The sequence below is a fragment of the Crinia signifera genome, chromosome 5, assembly GCF_055691185.1.
Source record: "Crinia signifera chromosome 5, ASM5569118v1, whole genome shotgun sequence".
Taxonomy (NCBI): domain Eukaryota; kingdom Metazoa; phylum Chordata; class Amphibia; order Anura; family Myobatrachidae; genus Crinia; species Crinia signifera.
Genome location: NC_139221.1, coordinates 306,174,556 through 306,192,652, shown reverse-complemented (window position 1 = coordinate 306,192,652; position 18,097 = coordinate 306,174,556). Strand labels below are relative to the sequence as shown.

At 44.7% G+C, this 18,097-nt stretch overlaps 1 protein-coding gene across 1 annotated transcript in view; it reads right to left on the bottom strand.

Moving 5' to 3' along the window:
• CDK6 (cyclin dependent kinase 6) overlaps window positions 1-18,097 on the bottom strand; it is a 140,886-nt gene that overhangs the window by 72,272 nt on the left and 50,517 nt on the right. Inside the window, exon 4 of the mRNA XM_083189453.1 lies at window positions 7,803-7,970. Coding sequence (XP_083045579.1) covers window positions 7,803-7,970 — 168 coding nt within the window. The remainder of the gene's footprint in view (window positions 1-7,802; window positions 7,971-18,097) is intronic.

The window sequence follows — 18,097 nt, the reverse complement described above, 5'->3', positions numbered from 1 at the left end:
CTAGCTCCAGCTGCTCAGTCTTGTAGGCACGACAGCAATCCGAGAAGATGGTCGTCCCCGGTTCAATGTGCCTCTCGATGGCGGCCATCAGGGTGCTTGCATCACGTCTTTCGACGGCTGTGACGAAGCACTCTCCGGTCTCCCTAGAAATGCCTTCAAAGAGCCATTGTTGGGGAAGCATATGATCAACATGGCTCTTCCTTTGGATGAATAGGCTCTCGTCCACCTCGACGATCTTGCCTGGGCCGCCAATACGTCGGTGAGGCTGCCACATGAGGTCCACGGTGCAGGCCTCCCTCATCAAATTGTTGTAGAGGACGGTGGTCTTCTGCGAGATGGACAGATGTTGCTCACAGAAGTGGATGCTGGTCAGCTCCTCTGCCCAACAGAACACGAATCGGATCAGGGTGACAAAAGGTCAGATGGCACCCTCTGAACCATTGCACAGCCCTGACGGTGACCTTCTTTCCACAGCTGCAGCAGCGCCACATCCACTCCCTCACATTTAGCATCATAGGGTGGCCCTTGGGACAGGTCTTGGTGTCAGGCAGGAATTTGTGCCTTTGTAAAAAGGCCACCAACTCCTCCTCCGTCTGCAGCAGGTTAAAAAGTGTAACCTTTTCAGCAGCCATAACTGAACTCTGCTCAATCTAACAGCTGACTGACTACGCTAACTGTGTGCCGCTGACTGACTATGCTGTCTGCGGGAACACTACGCTGGATCTGACAGGGACGCTGGCTACTGGCAGGGACACTCAGCGTGAACACTTCGTTAACTACGTACTGCCTACGCTGGTCGCGGGAACACAGCATGCTACTTCTGACTGAATACGCTGGTCGCAGGAACCCGACGCCGATTCTGAAAGGGACGCTACGCTAACTACGTAGCTCCCCCCGTGAAACTACACAAGTACCATATATTTTTTATTTTTTCCTTAGCGCACAGAATTTTCAGCAAAGCAGAAAACATTCAAAAGTTTTGCAAACGACTGGCAAGAACAAGTTCTGTGGGTTATGAGATTACCGTGGTCCGTTTAGCATTGCTGGATTGTTTATCCTTCGCCAAATTCTTTCCCACTGTAAAAAAAGGTGCTTTTAAATACCACATTCCAGCATGGGTGCCAATAAGTCACTGGAGCATATTTTCCCACAAGAACTGATACGCTGCACAGAACTCGTCCTATTCCAAACTTCTGGTATTTTCAAGCCTACGTCAAAAGCAGGTCTGTCAGTGGGTAGTGATGGGGCGAGTCCGCACTATCTTACTGTAAGCTCTGTCACTTTATGCGCTGTTGTTCCCTAAAAGACCCAGCACTGTCTGCCCGGGCTGCAGTAACACTGACGTACAAGCATGGAACATTGTAGCGTATTGTGCTGCCCAGTCATATCAATAGACAAAGTCAGCATTGACCATTTCTGTTCCATTAGGAGTACAGGGCACATAGAATTATCTATCAGCAATGAAAACTACAATAGCATATTATTTATTAGACTATTTAAATGCCTGTCAAAATGACGGCTTTTGCAATGTACTTTCACTTTAAGCTGTGATCGGGTTTACTTTCACTTTGACCTGTGACAGTTTTTTAGCCCACAAACTCTCCAACCCCGGCCCCAGTTCCCATCTGCTCCTACCTCCAATCTCTGTCTTCACAGCTCCCTCTCTCATATCCACCAAGTTTGAAATAGGTCAGTGTCCCGGCGGAAATTGCCTTCACTTTCTGTTATGACATCTTTTAGAACACAAAGGAGTAATTTGGTCCTCTAGTGGCACAGAGGTGAGGAGCAGTTGGCCTTTTATATACAGATTTTCATTTAAATGCTTCTTCTGAATTTCACAGTCGCTAGTGCTTTAGCTCGTTCACAAAGACATTCCAAAATGTTTCCATATCTGGTGTAGGTTTTCCCTCATGGGGGTTCATGACCCCCGTAGTGGGAGAATAGAATTGGTGGCGCGAGCAGTGAGCCCGAAAGGGGTTTGAACCCGCTCTCCCTTTTTTGTTCCTGGCAGTCGGGATTCCGATGTTGGAGAAACGACCTTCGTAATCCCAACTGTCAGAGGGATATACCATACCCCTGCGATCACCAGCGATGATTACTGGGATGCTAATACAGGTATATATGTAACTTCATACTGCAGACTAAATTCACTAAGTGCCATGTTTGGTGTTATTTAAAACCCTCGGCTTAGTAAATTTAGCCCAGTATGTTCGGGTATGGATCATTGGATAGACAGCAACTAGGTCGACAAGTATTATGTCGACACCACTAGGTCGACATGCAGGAAGGTCGACAGGGTTGACAGTCAAAATGTCGACATGGGGTATTTCACTTTTTTTTGTACCGAATGTCGACATGGACACTGAAACATAGCACTGCGTGCGCCATGCTTTGGGCACGGTGCCACGCTAAGGGGGTATTTATATGTTAGTTGGGCGCCCACTATAGTTGATACGCTCATACCCCCACTATCCATGTCGGCATGGAGTTGATTTCATATAGTGTGGCGAGCGCAGCGAGCCCCCGAGCCCGAAGCGTGGCAAGCCCCGCGATGGGACGCGTAAAACGAAGCAAATAGCTTAGTGGCCACCCAACTAACATATAAGTACCAATTTAAGCAATGATATAACAGTTGGACTACTTTGGATTCTAACCATTAATTTCTGCTATTTAGTAGACATTTGCAAAAACACCAATGAAATGACCTAGGGAAAACTGCATTTGGTAATTCCTGCTTACTTTATTAACCATTATAACCCTTAGGGGGGAATTCATTGATGCACAAAAAAATTTCGGGCTCAAAAAAAATAAAATGGGCTTTACTGCGACTTTTTGCATAATTGTCTTTTTTTTTGAACAATTCAACTGAAATCTGTTTTTTTGTTTGTTTGTTTTTTCCATTTAAATTTGACCTGTTTTCTGTCAAAAACACATAGAATCAGGGAAAAATTCTTGGACCTATGTGTTTTGAGGAAAGCGGGTGCAAAAACTGGTGAGTTTTTAGGGATTTCTGTTCAGCACCTTAGTGGGTTTGGAAAAAATTCCATAAGAAAGTGTCAGCATCTGGGCTAATTGGATAGTCCCCGGCGAATCAATTAGCCTCAGTAAATTACTGCAATTAATTGAATTCCACTCTTAATATTTCATTATATATTTTTTCTTTTGATTCCCCAATATTTTTTTTTTTTTTTTATAGAAACGTATGGTTAAATTAGGGGATGTAGGATAAATGTAACTAATCTCTGTAGTACAGAAGTTACGTTACCAGAACTGTGTAAAGAAGAGAGGAACGTTAATGACTAAAAATGACTGAAATGAGGAGATGAATTTCAGTCTCGTTTACTGGACAGGAGACTGGGGTAATTTCCAAATTAGTCATTAGTCTTTCTTATAATTAACCATTATATTTCATAAAGGTTCCCTTGCTCGGATCAGAATATAGTCACTCCAATACGGAGATAGGACTACGGGGCAGATGTAACGGTGTTATAAATCGGGTTTTTCATGCATAAATTATCACTTTTTGGGGGCTTTTTATTCGAATGTATCACAATGAGTTCAAATTTGAATAGTGTTCCCGATATAGGTACAATGATCAGAAAATGGCCTCAGTACAAGACAACGAAAACCATCTATAGCAAAGGTGATGTAATAAATAAGTCGGGTTTTACACTATTACAAAGCCTATACATTGAAAAACAAAAATATGGACATGGGACTGAATTCATTTATGGCACAAAAATTAAAAAAAAAAAAACTGCAGGACATTTTAGTGATTTTGAGGATTTTTTTTTTATTGATTATTGATACAGCTGGATAGGGCAAAAATTAAACAAAAAAATTGGGAAACCATGAAAAAAATTAAAATAAAAAAACCTGCGTGTGACCACGTTTGTATCTATCATTGTCATATTGACCTTTTGTACCTGTAGACCTAATATATGGTGTCGACCAATTGACTTTTCGACCTAGACACTGCTGACCTATCATCTGGATACCCTGTATAATATGCCCGGTGATAGATTACTGGCAGGTGTCCCTTCATTTGAATAAATGCTTTGTAACTTACTGCAGATTGTGGATAATGACCAATACCTTTTTAAAGGTTTAGGAGGCTGCCTACGCAAACACAAATGTGCATCACTGGCCATATGTAAGCTATTGTAGAATTGGTTGCTATGGGTTACAGAACCTGTCTGCAAGTCGCACAAAAGGGGCTGGCGCAGAGTTTCATGCAGCCACGTATACGCAAATACGAGTAGAGGTGGTCCCAACGTATCCGGTCGTTGGAACCACAGTCAATAGGTCGACCACTATTGGTCAACAGGCAATAGGCTGACTCATGTCAAGGGTGGTCATGTCAAGGGTGGTCATGTCAAGGGTGGTCATGTCAAGGGTGGTCATGTCAAGGGTGGCCATGTCAAGGGTGGTCATGTCAAGGGTGGTCATGTCAAGGGTGGCCATGTCAAGGGTGGCCATGTCAAGGGTGGTCATGTCAAGGGTGGTCATGTCAAGGGTGGACAAACTTTTTTTGGAATTATTTTTTTTTTTAAACCAACTTGTTCTTACTTCACGATCCAAACGGGGGCATATAATAGTGCTTGAAGAATGGCGAGTGCAGCAAGCCATGATAGGGGACATGGTACGCTAACACTGTGTCACCCAAAAAACACAGGAAAAAAAAATGAACTCGTGTTGACATTTTCTTGTGTCAACTATTTTCATGTTGATCTTTTGTCCATGTCAACCTAGACCATGTTGATACTTTTCATGTGTCGACCTATAACCTGTTGACATATTGACTGTCGACCTAGACACCTTTGACCTGATAACCCACACACAATCCCCACTGCCTATATCGGCTGCGGCAGAGACCCGGACGAGTTGCCAGCATTGGAAAAAAGTGTATGCACACCTGCAGAGGCTGGCAGAGGTAATCAACATTGGGGTAGATGGGTCAAGCATATACGACACAGGGGGTCTTTAAAAACGCGTGGCAGCGGACATCAGCCATTGGGAAGAGCATAGACACTGGACGATACAAACAACGATATCGCTCAGAAGCTCCAAAATGGAGTGTGATAAACCATGATACAATCAGCTCGGTCAAACTGTCATTTTTTAAACAAGGCCTGTGACGTGGCAGATTTGAAGCTGATTGGCTGGAACTTTGGCAGTCTCCATTTCATCACTTTTCAAACTCTGGCCCTATATCACCTAGTGTGTATGAGCCTTAAGTAGGAGTGATTTAACTTTCAGCTGAAGGAACGTAACTGGGCGATAATGGCTCATAGGCTGAGTGGGGGCGGGTTTTAGGCCCGTAATGGCAAATGCAGGTTTGCGGAGATGTGCACATGCAGAGATGCATCCGATTTCGGCCAGATCTCTGTCAATAGACATAGTACTAGAGCAAGTGCGTACTGATAATGATGACGGAAACGTCCACATCGAACAGATGGATCAAAATCTGAATTTAGCTACAGGTGTGAATTACTTGACTTTAACTCTGACCTCAATCCTATTAAATTACGTCTGTCTTACGTTTGCAAGAAGTCAAATACCCACGTGTTAAACAGATGACAATAGGGGCCGCAGAGTCCTGTCAACACAGGGGGAGTGGTTACATCTCCGCTGCACTCCCGGGCACTTAGAGAGACTTGGGCCTAAGTAATCGGTTCCCTATCCCCATCCCTATCCCCTTAAATGCACATTTGCAGATGAGTATCTTTAAAAAGAACGTTAATGAGAAAATCAACCTTTGGGCATAAGGATGAAAGGGCGCAGCCTATACTTTCAATGAGCTTTGCAGTCAAGAACAAAATCTTCATCAATTTCTCATTACTACAACATGACATACATTGATACAGTAACCGCTTTCCTAAAATTTAAACTTTCCCAACCTCAATTTTCATGCAAAAATAAATAATGTAAATCAAATCACAAAATACATTATTACGGTGCGTTAGGCCACGACAATTTTAAGCACATGAACACATTACGGGGTCAGTTATGTAAACCAAAACATGATCCTGGTAGTAAAAGAAGATACAGAGTTATCAAACTTTGAAGAGGGATAAAGTGGACAGAGATAAATAATAATAGTAATAAATACAAAAAATTGGTGCTCCAAAAGGCGCTGTAATCTCCTCTTTTTAAGGTGTGCGATATTTCTATCACCAATGGGGTCGAATCTAGACTCCCTCCTTCCGTCCAGCCGCTCTTAAAGACAACCACAACTGACCTGGGTAAAATTCCCTATATGCCCGTAATGGTTTCTTTAAGTCTCCACGACCTCTGCATGCATTAATGACGATATCAGACCAGTGGAATCACCAGGACCCCATGAAGCATGAACTCACCCAAATCAGGTGCCCTATATGCATGTAAAGGTTTCTTTCTCCTCCGAGTTCCCACAGGTAGACAGCTTACTCCATGGAAAATTTGCAGTATCCAGTTGCTGAAGCTGGGCGGCCTTCTATCCGGATTGGGAGGTAACCCAGACCACCACTCTCCTTGGGATTTCCTTCCCACTTTTTATGTACTTTTTATTCGTTTTATTGTGAAAATAAACCTTTTTGGATACTGCAAATTTTCCATGGAGTAAGCTGTCTACCTGTGGGAACTCGGAGGAGAAAGAAACCTTTACATGCATATAGGGCACCTGATTTGGGTGAGTTCATGCTTCATGGGGTCCTGGTGATTCCACTGGTCTGATATCGTCATTAATGCATGCAGAGGTCGTGGAGACTTAAAGAAACCATTACGGGCATATAGGGAATTTTACCCAGGTCAGTTGTGGTTGTCTTTAAGAGCGGCTGGACGGAAGGAGGGAGTCTAGATTCGACCCCATTGGTGATAGAAATATCGCACACCTTAAAAAGAGGAGATTACAGCGCCTTTTGGAGCACCAATTTTTTGTATTGCTTATGTGTTAAGATTTGGGAATCTTAAGGTGTATTCCTAGGCGGCAGTGGTCTGGGCGCGGTCATTATTTTCATTTTTGTGTCTATAATAATAGTAATAAGTAGACTTCTATATCGCCCTTTCTGTGCTTTACAGACATCAAAAACAATGCATGTAATACAGCAATAGACCAGCCACAGATACATAAAAAGAAAACCTAGAATGCAGGATTGGTGTAGGCATTATGGGTAATAACTTTCTTGGGTTGTGTATTCCACCTTCACAAGGAACCAGGTGAGACAGCCATCTTGGACACACTGCATAGGATTACCCTGGGTGGAAACAGTTAACCTTAGAAGAGATGGGGTGATTGATGTTTATAACACCCAGAGAAGGGTTCCAACAAAACCAACAGTTCCAGGTGTGGTTTTCATCAAACCCACATGCATACCAGATGAGGCAGCCATGTTTGACGCACTATGAAGGTACACAATGCAGGAGTTGAGCTACGCAAGGGCCCTAGGCATTATTTTTGTCTAGTATCGTGATATACCCTTTATAGAAGGGTAGAACATCCAACCAATCAGCTTCTGACATGTTACGGGTTTGAAAACTGACAGAAGCCAATTGGTTGGTACTTTATCTCCGGGGTCAGATACATTTACCTCACAGTTTGAATTCCCAATTGTATTGAATTTAATCCATTGTGGGCGAGATGCGTCAAACCTTCCACAGAAGAGAAATTGCCCATAGCAACCAATTAGCTCCTAGCTATCATTTATCTAGCACAGAATAAGTAGATTTCTACTATGGACCACTTATTTTTTTTAAAGGTTTGTTACATCTCCCCCCTATGTGTTATAATTTATACACCAGAAAAGATAAAGCATAGAACATACCACGGATGTAAGTGCCATCTGAAAACTGTAGATCCTTGCAAGGCCAAAATCTGCCAACTTTATTTGTCCATTGCTGGTGACCAGAATGTTCTGTGGCTTGAGGTCTCGATGTACCACTCGGTGTGAATGAAGAAAGTCCAACCCTTGCAGAAGCTGGTGCATCATATCCTATAAACACACAACAGAAGGAAATGACCAAATATTGCTGATATTTTATTTTTGGTTCATTAAAAACCTAAAGCGTTCGGAAACATTTATCTCAGTGCAACCCCATACCCTCCAACATGGCCCTTTCCATTAGGTACAAAATGCTCTGTTTCTGGACTTCCCTGCCAGTGGCAGTTGCAGAGGTTGGGCTGCAGCACAGTCCAATATTCAAAAAGGGGAGCCACACCAAACATCACTGTCCTGGACTCACTGACAGTTGATGTGACCCCCCTCTTTGAATTTTGGTCTGTGCTGGAGTCCAACCTCTGTAACTGCCACTGGCAGGAAAGTCCAGGAACAGAGCATTTTGTACCTAATGGAATGGGTCATGTTGGAGGGTATGCAACCAAGAGATTGGACGTGGTTTTTTCTGTCATGTGACACTCGGGTCATATCCCCAAATGACCTCTTCAGCCAAGGGATGACCCGTTAAGCCCCTTGGAATGACAATAAAGGTTGTGAGGCAATTACGATTTTCTACCTTTGTACAGTAATTGCCCATATTGACAGCACACAGAGCAGCCATTTTGTGGTCTGAACCAATATCTTATGATATTGCTGTCAATTCAGTCGCATGTAATAGTGTCACTGATTCCTAGTTGCTTTCCTATGGATATAGGTTCAGCTCACAAAATGGCTGCCTATTCGTTATGCTCACGACAGATGATATTTGAAAATAATGGCATTCAACAAAATGATACTTTTAATTAACAGAATTTTGCTGGTCAATACGCATGTGACAAAAGACAACTATAAGCAACACGTTCCCATAATGGCAACTTGCGTGTATTTTTTTAATTTACTAATAAATGCACGTTTCAGCACTTGAAACCCTACACTGGGTTTTTTATTGATTTTAATTGATTTGAAATAGAGAAAAATAATCAAAAATCAGTCTTTAAGTTTTCAATGACTTCAGGTATTTGGACCAGGGTTTATGTAGGATGTACTGTGCATGGAATTATCCTTCCCAACTGACTTAATAAGAAGTTATCAAACTTTAACAAATACATTTATTTTACATTTACATTGCGATAACCGGTTTGTATCTACCCAGTTTGTTTAATCACTGTTTCCAATTGTAAAGCGCAACGGAATAGGCTGCGCTATATAAGAAACTGTAAATAAATAAATCATAACTTTTGCAGAAACTGCTTAATACTAACCAATGGCTGTGCTCAGGAAACAGCCACTTGGGGGCAACTTATGTATGATTCAGTGCTACAAGTCCCAGCTATTCCTCTGCAGGCTGGTACATGGGGTTACAGCATCTGTGTGGTAACTGGTCAGCACCAAGAGCCCCCTATAGATCCATCATATGTGTTTGCTGGGCTGTGCTGTCGGGGTGTTACCATAGTTACCATTCTGAGTCATGTGTATATGCATTATGGATGCCGAATTCAGACCGTAACCTGCATGCGCTAGTGCCAATGATGGTGTATGCACTCTCTGCAGAAAAAAACGGAGTCATGCGCATACTGGAATTAGCATTCCGTTTGCCACTTATTCATATTCAGAATGCGGCCACCATCGGATCTGCACCGAACTCAGAATTAGGCACGTTTCTATTTCATACAGGAGGGAAGATGGTAAAACTTAGAGAGAGATAGAGTTGCCCAAAATTAACCAGCTTCGGTCATTTCCTAGACCACGCTGGATAAATGACAGAAAGCTTACTGGATTGGACAACTTAAAATTTTGTTTTTTCTCCAAGGCTTGAGACATTTCCCCCTATGTTTTTTCTATCCTAGATTTTAAAATACATTAATATATTGTCTTCATTCTAGCACCCGCCATCTTTGAAAACCCATGCAGTTCCTCTTCCCTGCCTGGGGTATCACTGTCTGCTGTAGTGCGTCTAGCAGAGTGTAGTCTGTATATCAGCACTGATATGCAAACCAGACCTGTGCTCGAAACACCACAGCGGACAGCGACACCCCAGGCAGGGTACAGGAACTGCATGGGTTTTCAAAGATGGCGGGTGCTGGAATGAACACTAACATACATTCGATGTGACTGCTGTTATCTCAAGAACTTACGAGCACTGTGAATAATGCCTGGAGGTATTTTTACCCAAAATGTGCCTCTGCCATGTAACCCTGTCTATAAATGAAAGAATGGACAGAAAATGAAGAGGGGGATTTAGGGCGAGATGTACTAAAGGGAAAATGCGGTAAAACCCCCGTTTTACCGCATTTTCCTATGTACTATTACCCGGCCGCCACGTCACCGCAGTGTAGGGTATCGCCACCTTTGGGTGGCGATACCCTATAGAAGCCTATGGGCTTCTTTTCGCCGCCCGACGCCTCCGCCGTAAAACCCGCCGACCCCCCTCTCCCCCTCCCTCTCTTACCTGGTCCAGGTCCTCCTGGACCCGGAAGGTAACACCTTCCTCCCCCTAGTGACGCAGCTGGACGTCCTTCCGGCTGCTGGGGGGAGGAGGAGGCGAGGCGCCGGGGACAGCTTGCTTAGCTGTCCCCGGCATGAGGGATGCAGGAGGGGGCAGAGAGGTGACGGAGACCCCCCGCACACCACATTTCAGGTATCGCGGGGGGCCTCCGTCACCGCATCGTGATGCCAGCCGCATATGTTAGTAGCGGAGGGCGGCGATGTATTTTAATACATCCCGCCCTTAGTAATGCTTGGAGAGAAATACAGCGCCAGTCAACATGCTCCTAACTGTCATGTTACAGGTGGTGTTTGAAAAATATCAGGAGCTGAATTCGGTTATGTCTCTTCATTATCTCTCTCCAAGTCTTGATAATTCTCTCCCAATGGGGCCGATGTATTAAGTCTTAACAAGAGATAAATGCAAGGGTGATAGAGAGATAAACGTCCAGCCAATCACAACACAAACGGCCATGTTACAGGATGTGTTTGAAAAGAGTCAGTTAGGATGTGATTGGCTGGACGTTTATCGCTCTATCACCCTTGCATTTATCTCTTGTTAAGGCTTAATACATCTGCCCCTATATGCCCTATGTTCTGCAAGTCACCTAGACACAGCAGGGGGGCTTCCATGAGCGAACGGCAGCAGGAGGAAACGGGGCATCATTCACCGAGTGGGTACTCTGAGGGGCAGCAATGTGGCAGCTGTTGATAACTGAAGCTGCGGGCAGGCAGGAAAGGTACGTTAGCGTGGGGCTCGCTGCAAGGGGCTTCTCCTTTCCTGCAGCTGTCCCTGGATAGCAACTAATTGTCTCCACTTGTTTAACCTCAGAGATAATTCCTGGAACAGCGCAGGCCCTTTAACGGTCATTTCCTCTCTGGTGGAACTTGCATGACAGCATGTGACAAGCAGAAATTAATGGGGACACCGCTGTGCCAATAGCCTTGAAAAGCTTTGACACTGGATGCGGGCTGCCTGCTTGGCCACCTAGCCAAGACCTCACATAAAACATGGCCAGGGGCCCACAGCGCTATTCACTGACAAGCCAGCTGCTCGCTGATTACAGAGATAAAACAATGCCTCGCACTCACAGAGGGAAAAGTTTAGCAAGTGCTTCTAAGCAAAGTTGTTTTAACCCGTTTGTAGAGAGCGCAGACCCCTTATGTCACAAAGCAGGCTTTATAAATACACAAGGCCATACGGAAAGCGTGGTTAGATACAGTCTCTGACTAGAGGCCGTTGCGTCATAAACATCATTTCCCTAGGCGACTGTAAAGATTCTGACTGAACTTCCAGTTAAAGGCTGGCTAAGAAGTTGTTCTCCGTCATCTGAAGCGCCAAAACTAGGGCGAGAACACACACTAGCAGTTTTAGCCCTGTAGGGTTCTTTGGATGGAGAGTTTGCAAGGTAATTCTATAGATGTGCAGGTCCCGATTTACCCGTATCTCAAAACGGGATCTTATTGGCTATCGGCTGTCACACGTTTTTGCTCCAAAACATGTGACAGCCGGACAGCCAATAAGATCCTGTTTTGAGATCCAGGTAATCCGAACATGCACATCTCAAGTAATAACCACCTGCCAAGATAGTTGTTTGGATCAGCAATGGCCGGCAAGACTGGAAGAATGAATTTATGTTTATCTTCCTGGACACTAGACCAGGCCTATGGCCACTAGGACAGGAAATGCTTTCGGGATCAGAAATTCGGAACCTAGTTATAAAACTTTAATTACACTAGCGTGTTCTTGCTCACCAGGCGCCGATGGTTTCAAAGCTATCATTTGGTTTTCTTTACACGGTGGAGCTATTGTGCTCCTGGAAGCAGTCGGGGTCACCTGTATTATATTTTCAATGTTTCGTGATTTTAATGTCACCCGAGCCAAACGTGGAGCAATTACATTGGTCAAAAAATGTTTCAAACAAGAGAACATCCGATCAGGACTCAATTGTATCATGCAGGAATACAGATTATTTAGCACGTTCTAGAAGATAATAGATAGACTCTGGTTGCCATAGCAACATTCAATCTTTAATAGAACTTAGTAAACGAACCCCATAGTGCAGTGGTTCCCAAACTGTGTGAAGTGGCACCCTGGGGTACCTTCGGGGACTTGCAGGGGTGCCCTGGGTTTGTGGTCCATGACAAATTCTAAATATTTATGACCAATGATATACCCCTTTTACACTGAACATGAAATGACCAGGTGAAGCAGTTCTACCCTGTAGTTTGTTCCGTGTAAAAGTGTCAACCCGGGTCGCCGACCCTGCTTTTTATCTGGGTCAACAACCCGAAATTTGTGACCCGGAGGGGAGAGCAGCTACCAGGGAGAAGGGACAGGAGCCTTATCATGAGGTGGGAGAATGTTTACTTAGAAAGTGCAGTACTGTTTTTATTATGTTTGTGTATTTATTCATTATGGTATGTTTATCCTCTTCCTGACAACTTAATTGGGTACTTATGTATTTGCAGGGCAGGGCGCCCACTAAGTAAATAGCTTAGTGGGTGATTCTGCGTAAGAAAATCGCATCGCATACGATCGCACCGCACATAAAATCGCATGCGATCTTATAGGGTGCGATGCCATTTCATTTAGTATACACTTGTATGACATACAATGGGATTTAGGCAACCCCCCCCCCCCCCACGAGGGGCGGAACTCGCTTCGGGCTCGGTGGCTCGCCGCACTCGCCACACTATATAAAATCAACTCCACGCCGACGTGGAGAGTGGGGGTATGAAAAGGTCGGGAGGACGCGTTCCGCCGCTCGCCACGCTTCGGGGTGGCGTGGATAGTGGGGGGGTGCCTAAATGCCATTTTATGTCATACAAGTGTATAGTACATTAAATGGCATCGCACCGCCCAAGGACAGAGAGCAGTGAATAAATTACATAGGAAATTCGCATCTCATGCAAAAAAATGTGATTTCCCTACGGTGCCGTACGTATGCTAATTGGGCGCCCTGCTAATACATAAGTACCCTTATTTATATTATTTAAAGTTTGATACAGCCTATAATATAGTATAGACATACAAAGTGTTAAATATTGATACTGTATTCCATACAGTATTCAGTATATAAAAATATCAGTGTGTACATTACTGTCCAGGGTCATTACTGGGTTCTTCTAGCGTTCCTCTAGACTCCCGCACTTTCACGAATGTTCCACAGAATGGTAATTTGTGTACTGCATTTAGAAACCCCTCTCTAGAAATCCTGTGACTGCACCGGCAAAATACCCGGCACTTAAAATGCTGGTTAAATGCCGGGTCGCTGGTCTAAAATGGGCTTAATAGGCAGAGATATTATGACCACATCAATACGTTACTTGTTGACACAGTGGGTATAATTACTAAATGATCGGTATGCATGTGTGTATAATATATATATATTTATTACACACGAACACAGTATACTTTCTTTAATTGATCTGAAATTGGTCCCATTCAATTAAATTGATGTTGTGGTTCTGGTGCTAAAATACATTTTTCTATATTGATTTTTAATTGTCAGGAAACGCTTGTTTTAGTCCCTGAAACACAACGTCGATTTGAATCAATTTAAAATCTAAAAAAATTCTAAAGCCTCATATCTATATTTGGGACACCTTTGCAGTAAGGTACGCTAGTGGCTATAATATATATATTCACACACACACACACACACACACACACAAAAGTGCCACATTTAATAGATACTCCCAATGTCCCGTCACTTTAATGATTCATATTTTTATATTATTCTGTGTATGTGCGGCTTTCAGATCCAGGGAGGTCAATCTCAAACCTGAGCTGCAGTACTTGCGTGTAAGTGTCACGCTGAAGTAGTTCAGGTAAGTATACATGTCTTTTCGTATGACTTTTTTCCATTAAAATACATGTTATCGGTGCAAATAGGACACACATGGAGCTTTTGCTGATTAAAATAATATGCAGCATGCCTATATTCTGTGTGTGACCATGGCTGTATCTGCATATGAAGTGTTACTCTACAGTGTCAGTGGCTGTTTTTCTAGAAAACACCAACGTAGAACTTTGTATACAGATACAGCAGTGGTTGCACAAAGAATATAGGCATGCCCAGGGATGGATTTGTGCCTAGGCCCGTGAGGCACCGGCCTCAGGGCGGCACCAATTAAGGGCGGCAGGCAGGCTGACATTCAGTTAAATAGCAGCATGGCACAGCAGGAGGGCAGCGGCGAGTGACGCCGCCGCAGACATGAATTATCATATGTCGGCGGCAGCGCCGCTCGTCACTGCCCACCCACTCTGCCATGCACATTACATCACCGCTTAGTGGCTGGGTCTGACGGTCCCTCTGCGCTTCCAGAAATGGCTCAGGCTCACTGCTGCCGGCTCCTGCCCATTGGCTACTCTACACACACACACAGTCTATTGGCTGCTGTGTATCCAACAGCTGAGCTGAGTGGCGCGCAGATCCCCCCTGCGCTCAGTTGTTAGTCACAGTGTGTGAGCCGGAGAGAGACTGACGGAGACACTGTGCTAATCACTGTACTAATAAGTGCCTCCCTCCCTCCGGGTCCTCCGTACCGTGAGCAGTCCAGAGTGCTTAAAAAAATATTAAGGTGGGCTACAGTAAAATGTTAATGGAATATATAAATAACAATGTATATACATATGATTACATTAAAATGGGGGCGGCACAAAAATGTTGTGCCTAGGGGCGGGCCTGACCCCTAAATTCGCCCCTGGGCATGCCACATATCATTTTAATCAGCAGAATCTGCTTGTGTATCATATTCACATAGCAATGTGAATAAGACTTTTTTAGCAAAAAAATAAAACATTCAAACAATAAAGGCCCATACTCACTGGGCGATTTTGAGCTGGAAACAGCTCAGTGTTGTCCTTTGAGCCGCTTTCAACTCAAAAGCCGCCCAGTGTGTATGGTCAGCATCCCCCGTTGCTGAAAAATACAAAAACAATCAGTGTGTGCACTGAGCGATTTTCAGGCCAACGATTTTCCCATCATTGCTGTCAATACACACTGGGGAAATATAAAATAAAAGTCGACCTGTCAAATAGGAGTATAAATGACCACATCTGTCGGCATTGCTGAAATACCCGCATTCCCGCCTGATAAATAATGGACGCTCGGCCACACACTGTCCAATCATCGGGCGGATCGGAAGAGAACTAGCGTATCCAGCCAATAACTGCAGAGTGCAAGGCTACCTTTACACGGAGAAAACAATAGCGTACTTATCACCACAAATTAAAAGCAGACTCAGACCTCCAGCCTGGCACCTAATAGGACTCACAAATAATTGCGCCTTTAATAGAAATAAGAATGTAAAGCCCCCATATAATATGTCTGCTTTCCCCCATAATCTTAGATTTTATGTGGATACTTTACAGTGATTGCCGGAAGACAGAATGAAAACTTTACCATATCAATATACAATGCCAACATTGTTTACCGGGGTAATCTGAGGGCAGCGAGTGATACTTCAATACCCAAATTTGGCTGGAGTCCCAATGCCGGAAATCTGACATTAAAAACTTGTAATGGAGGCTGTCATGCTATCAGGAAACATGACCAAGCCGCGCAGCAGATAAGAATACTAATGATCTTATCTGGAAAAAATGAAAGAGATTAGCTGAACCGACCGAAGGCGCTGCTCAGCTATTCCCAAATATTTATTCACACCAGTGTTCCCCAGGCAGGATTCAGCAGGAAAATGCAGAGGGATTTATATAGCTACTAGTTAAAAGCTCCTTAAAATGACGGCTTCTGAAGTGTATTTTCACTTTGAGCTGTGCCAGTTTTTACTTTCACTTTCAACTGTGACAGTTTTTAGACCCACAAACTCTCCACCCCATCCCAGTCCCTATCTGCTCCTACCTCCAATCTGTCTTCACTGCTCCCGCTCTCTAGATCCAGCAAGTTTGAAACAGATAAGCGTCCATGCAAAAATTGCTTTCACTTTCCGTTGACATCTTTTAGCACACAAAAGGAGTAATTTGGTCCGTCCAGTGGCCTCTAGTGGTCAGTGTCGGTACTTCACCTTATACTTCACTTTATAGAGGTGAGGAGTAGTTAGCCTTTTATACACATGTAGATGTATTATATACACAGTGCTGTGGGGTCTAAAAGGTGTGGTATATTAGGTCGACAAAGTCGCAGCAGAGGAAGGTTAGGGTAAGGCACTTGCTGGAGGGTTAGGTTGCAGCAGAGGAAGGTTAGGGTAAGGCACTTGCTGGAGGGTTAGGTTGCAGCAGAGGAAGGTTAGGGTAAGGCACTTGCTGGAGGGTTAGGTTGCAGAAGAGGAAGGTTAGGGCAAGGCACTTGCTGGAGGGTTAGGTTGCAGAAGAGGAAGGTTAGGGTAAGGCACTTGCTGGAGGGTTAGGTTGCAGCAGAAGGTTAGGCACTTGCTGGAGGGTTAGGTTGCAGCAGAGGAAGGTTAGGGTAAGGCACTTGCTGGAGGGTTAGGTTGCAGCAGAGGAAGGTTAGGGTAAGGCACTTGCTGGAGGGTTAGGTTGCAGCAGAGGAAGGTTAGGGTAAGGCACTTGCTGGAGGGTTAGGTTGCAGCAGAGGAAGGTTAGGGTAAGGCACTTGCTGGAGGGTTAGGTTGCAGCAGAGGAAGGTTAGGGTAAGGCACTTGCTGGAGGGTTAGGTTGCAGCAGAGGAAGGTTAGGGTAAGGCACTTGCTGGAGGGTTAGGTTGCAGCAGAGGAAGGTTAGGGTTAGGCACTTGCTGGAGGGTTAGGTTGCAGCAGAGGAAGGTTAGGGTAAGGCACTTGCTGGAGGGTTAGGTTGCAGCAGAGGAAGGTTAGGGTAAGGCACTTGCTGGAGGGTTAGGTTTCAGCAGAGGAAGGTTAGGGTTAGGCACTTGCAGGAGGGTTAGGTTGCAGCAGAGGAAGGTTAGGTACTTACTGGAGGGTTAGGTTGCAGAAGAGGACGGTTAGGGTTAGGCATTTGCTGGAGGGTTAGGTTGCAGCAGAGGAAGGTTAGCATTAGGCACTTGCTGGAGGGTTAGGTTGCAGAAGAGGAAGGTTAGGGTTAGGCACTTGCTGGAAGGTTAGGTTGCAGAAGAGGAAGGTTAGGGTAAGGCACATGCTGGAGGGTTAGGTTGCAGCAGAGGAAGGTTAGGGTAAGGCACATGCTGGAGGGTTAGGTTGCAGAAGAGGAAGGTTAGGGTAAGGCACTTGCTGGAGGGTTAGGTTGCAGCAGAGGAAGGTTAGGGTAAGGCACTTGCTGGAGGGTTAGGTTGCAGCAGAGGAAGGTTAGGGTAAGGCACTTGCTGGAGGGTTAGGTTGCAGCAGAAGAAGGTTAGGCACTTGCTGGAAGGTTAGGTTGCAGCAGAGGAAGGTTAGGGTAAGGCACTTGCTGGAGGGTTAGGTTGCAGCAGAGGAAGGTTAGGGTAAGGCACTTGCTGGAGGGTTAGGTTGCAGAAGAGGAAGGTTAGGGTAAGGCACTTGCTGGAGGGTTAGGTTGCAGCAGAGGAAGGTTAGGGTAAGGCACTTGCTGGAGGGTTAGGTTGCAGCAGAGGAAGGTTAGGGTAAGGCACTTGCTGGAGGGTTAGGTTGCAGCAGAGGAAGGTTAGGGTAAGGCACTTGCTGGAGGGTTAGGTTGCAGCAGAGGAAGGTTAGGGTTAGGCACTTGCTGGAGGGTTAGGTTGCAGCAGAGGAAGGTTAGGGTAAGGCACTTGCTGGAGGGTTAGGTTGCAGCAGAGGAA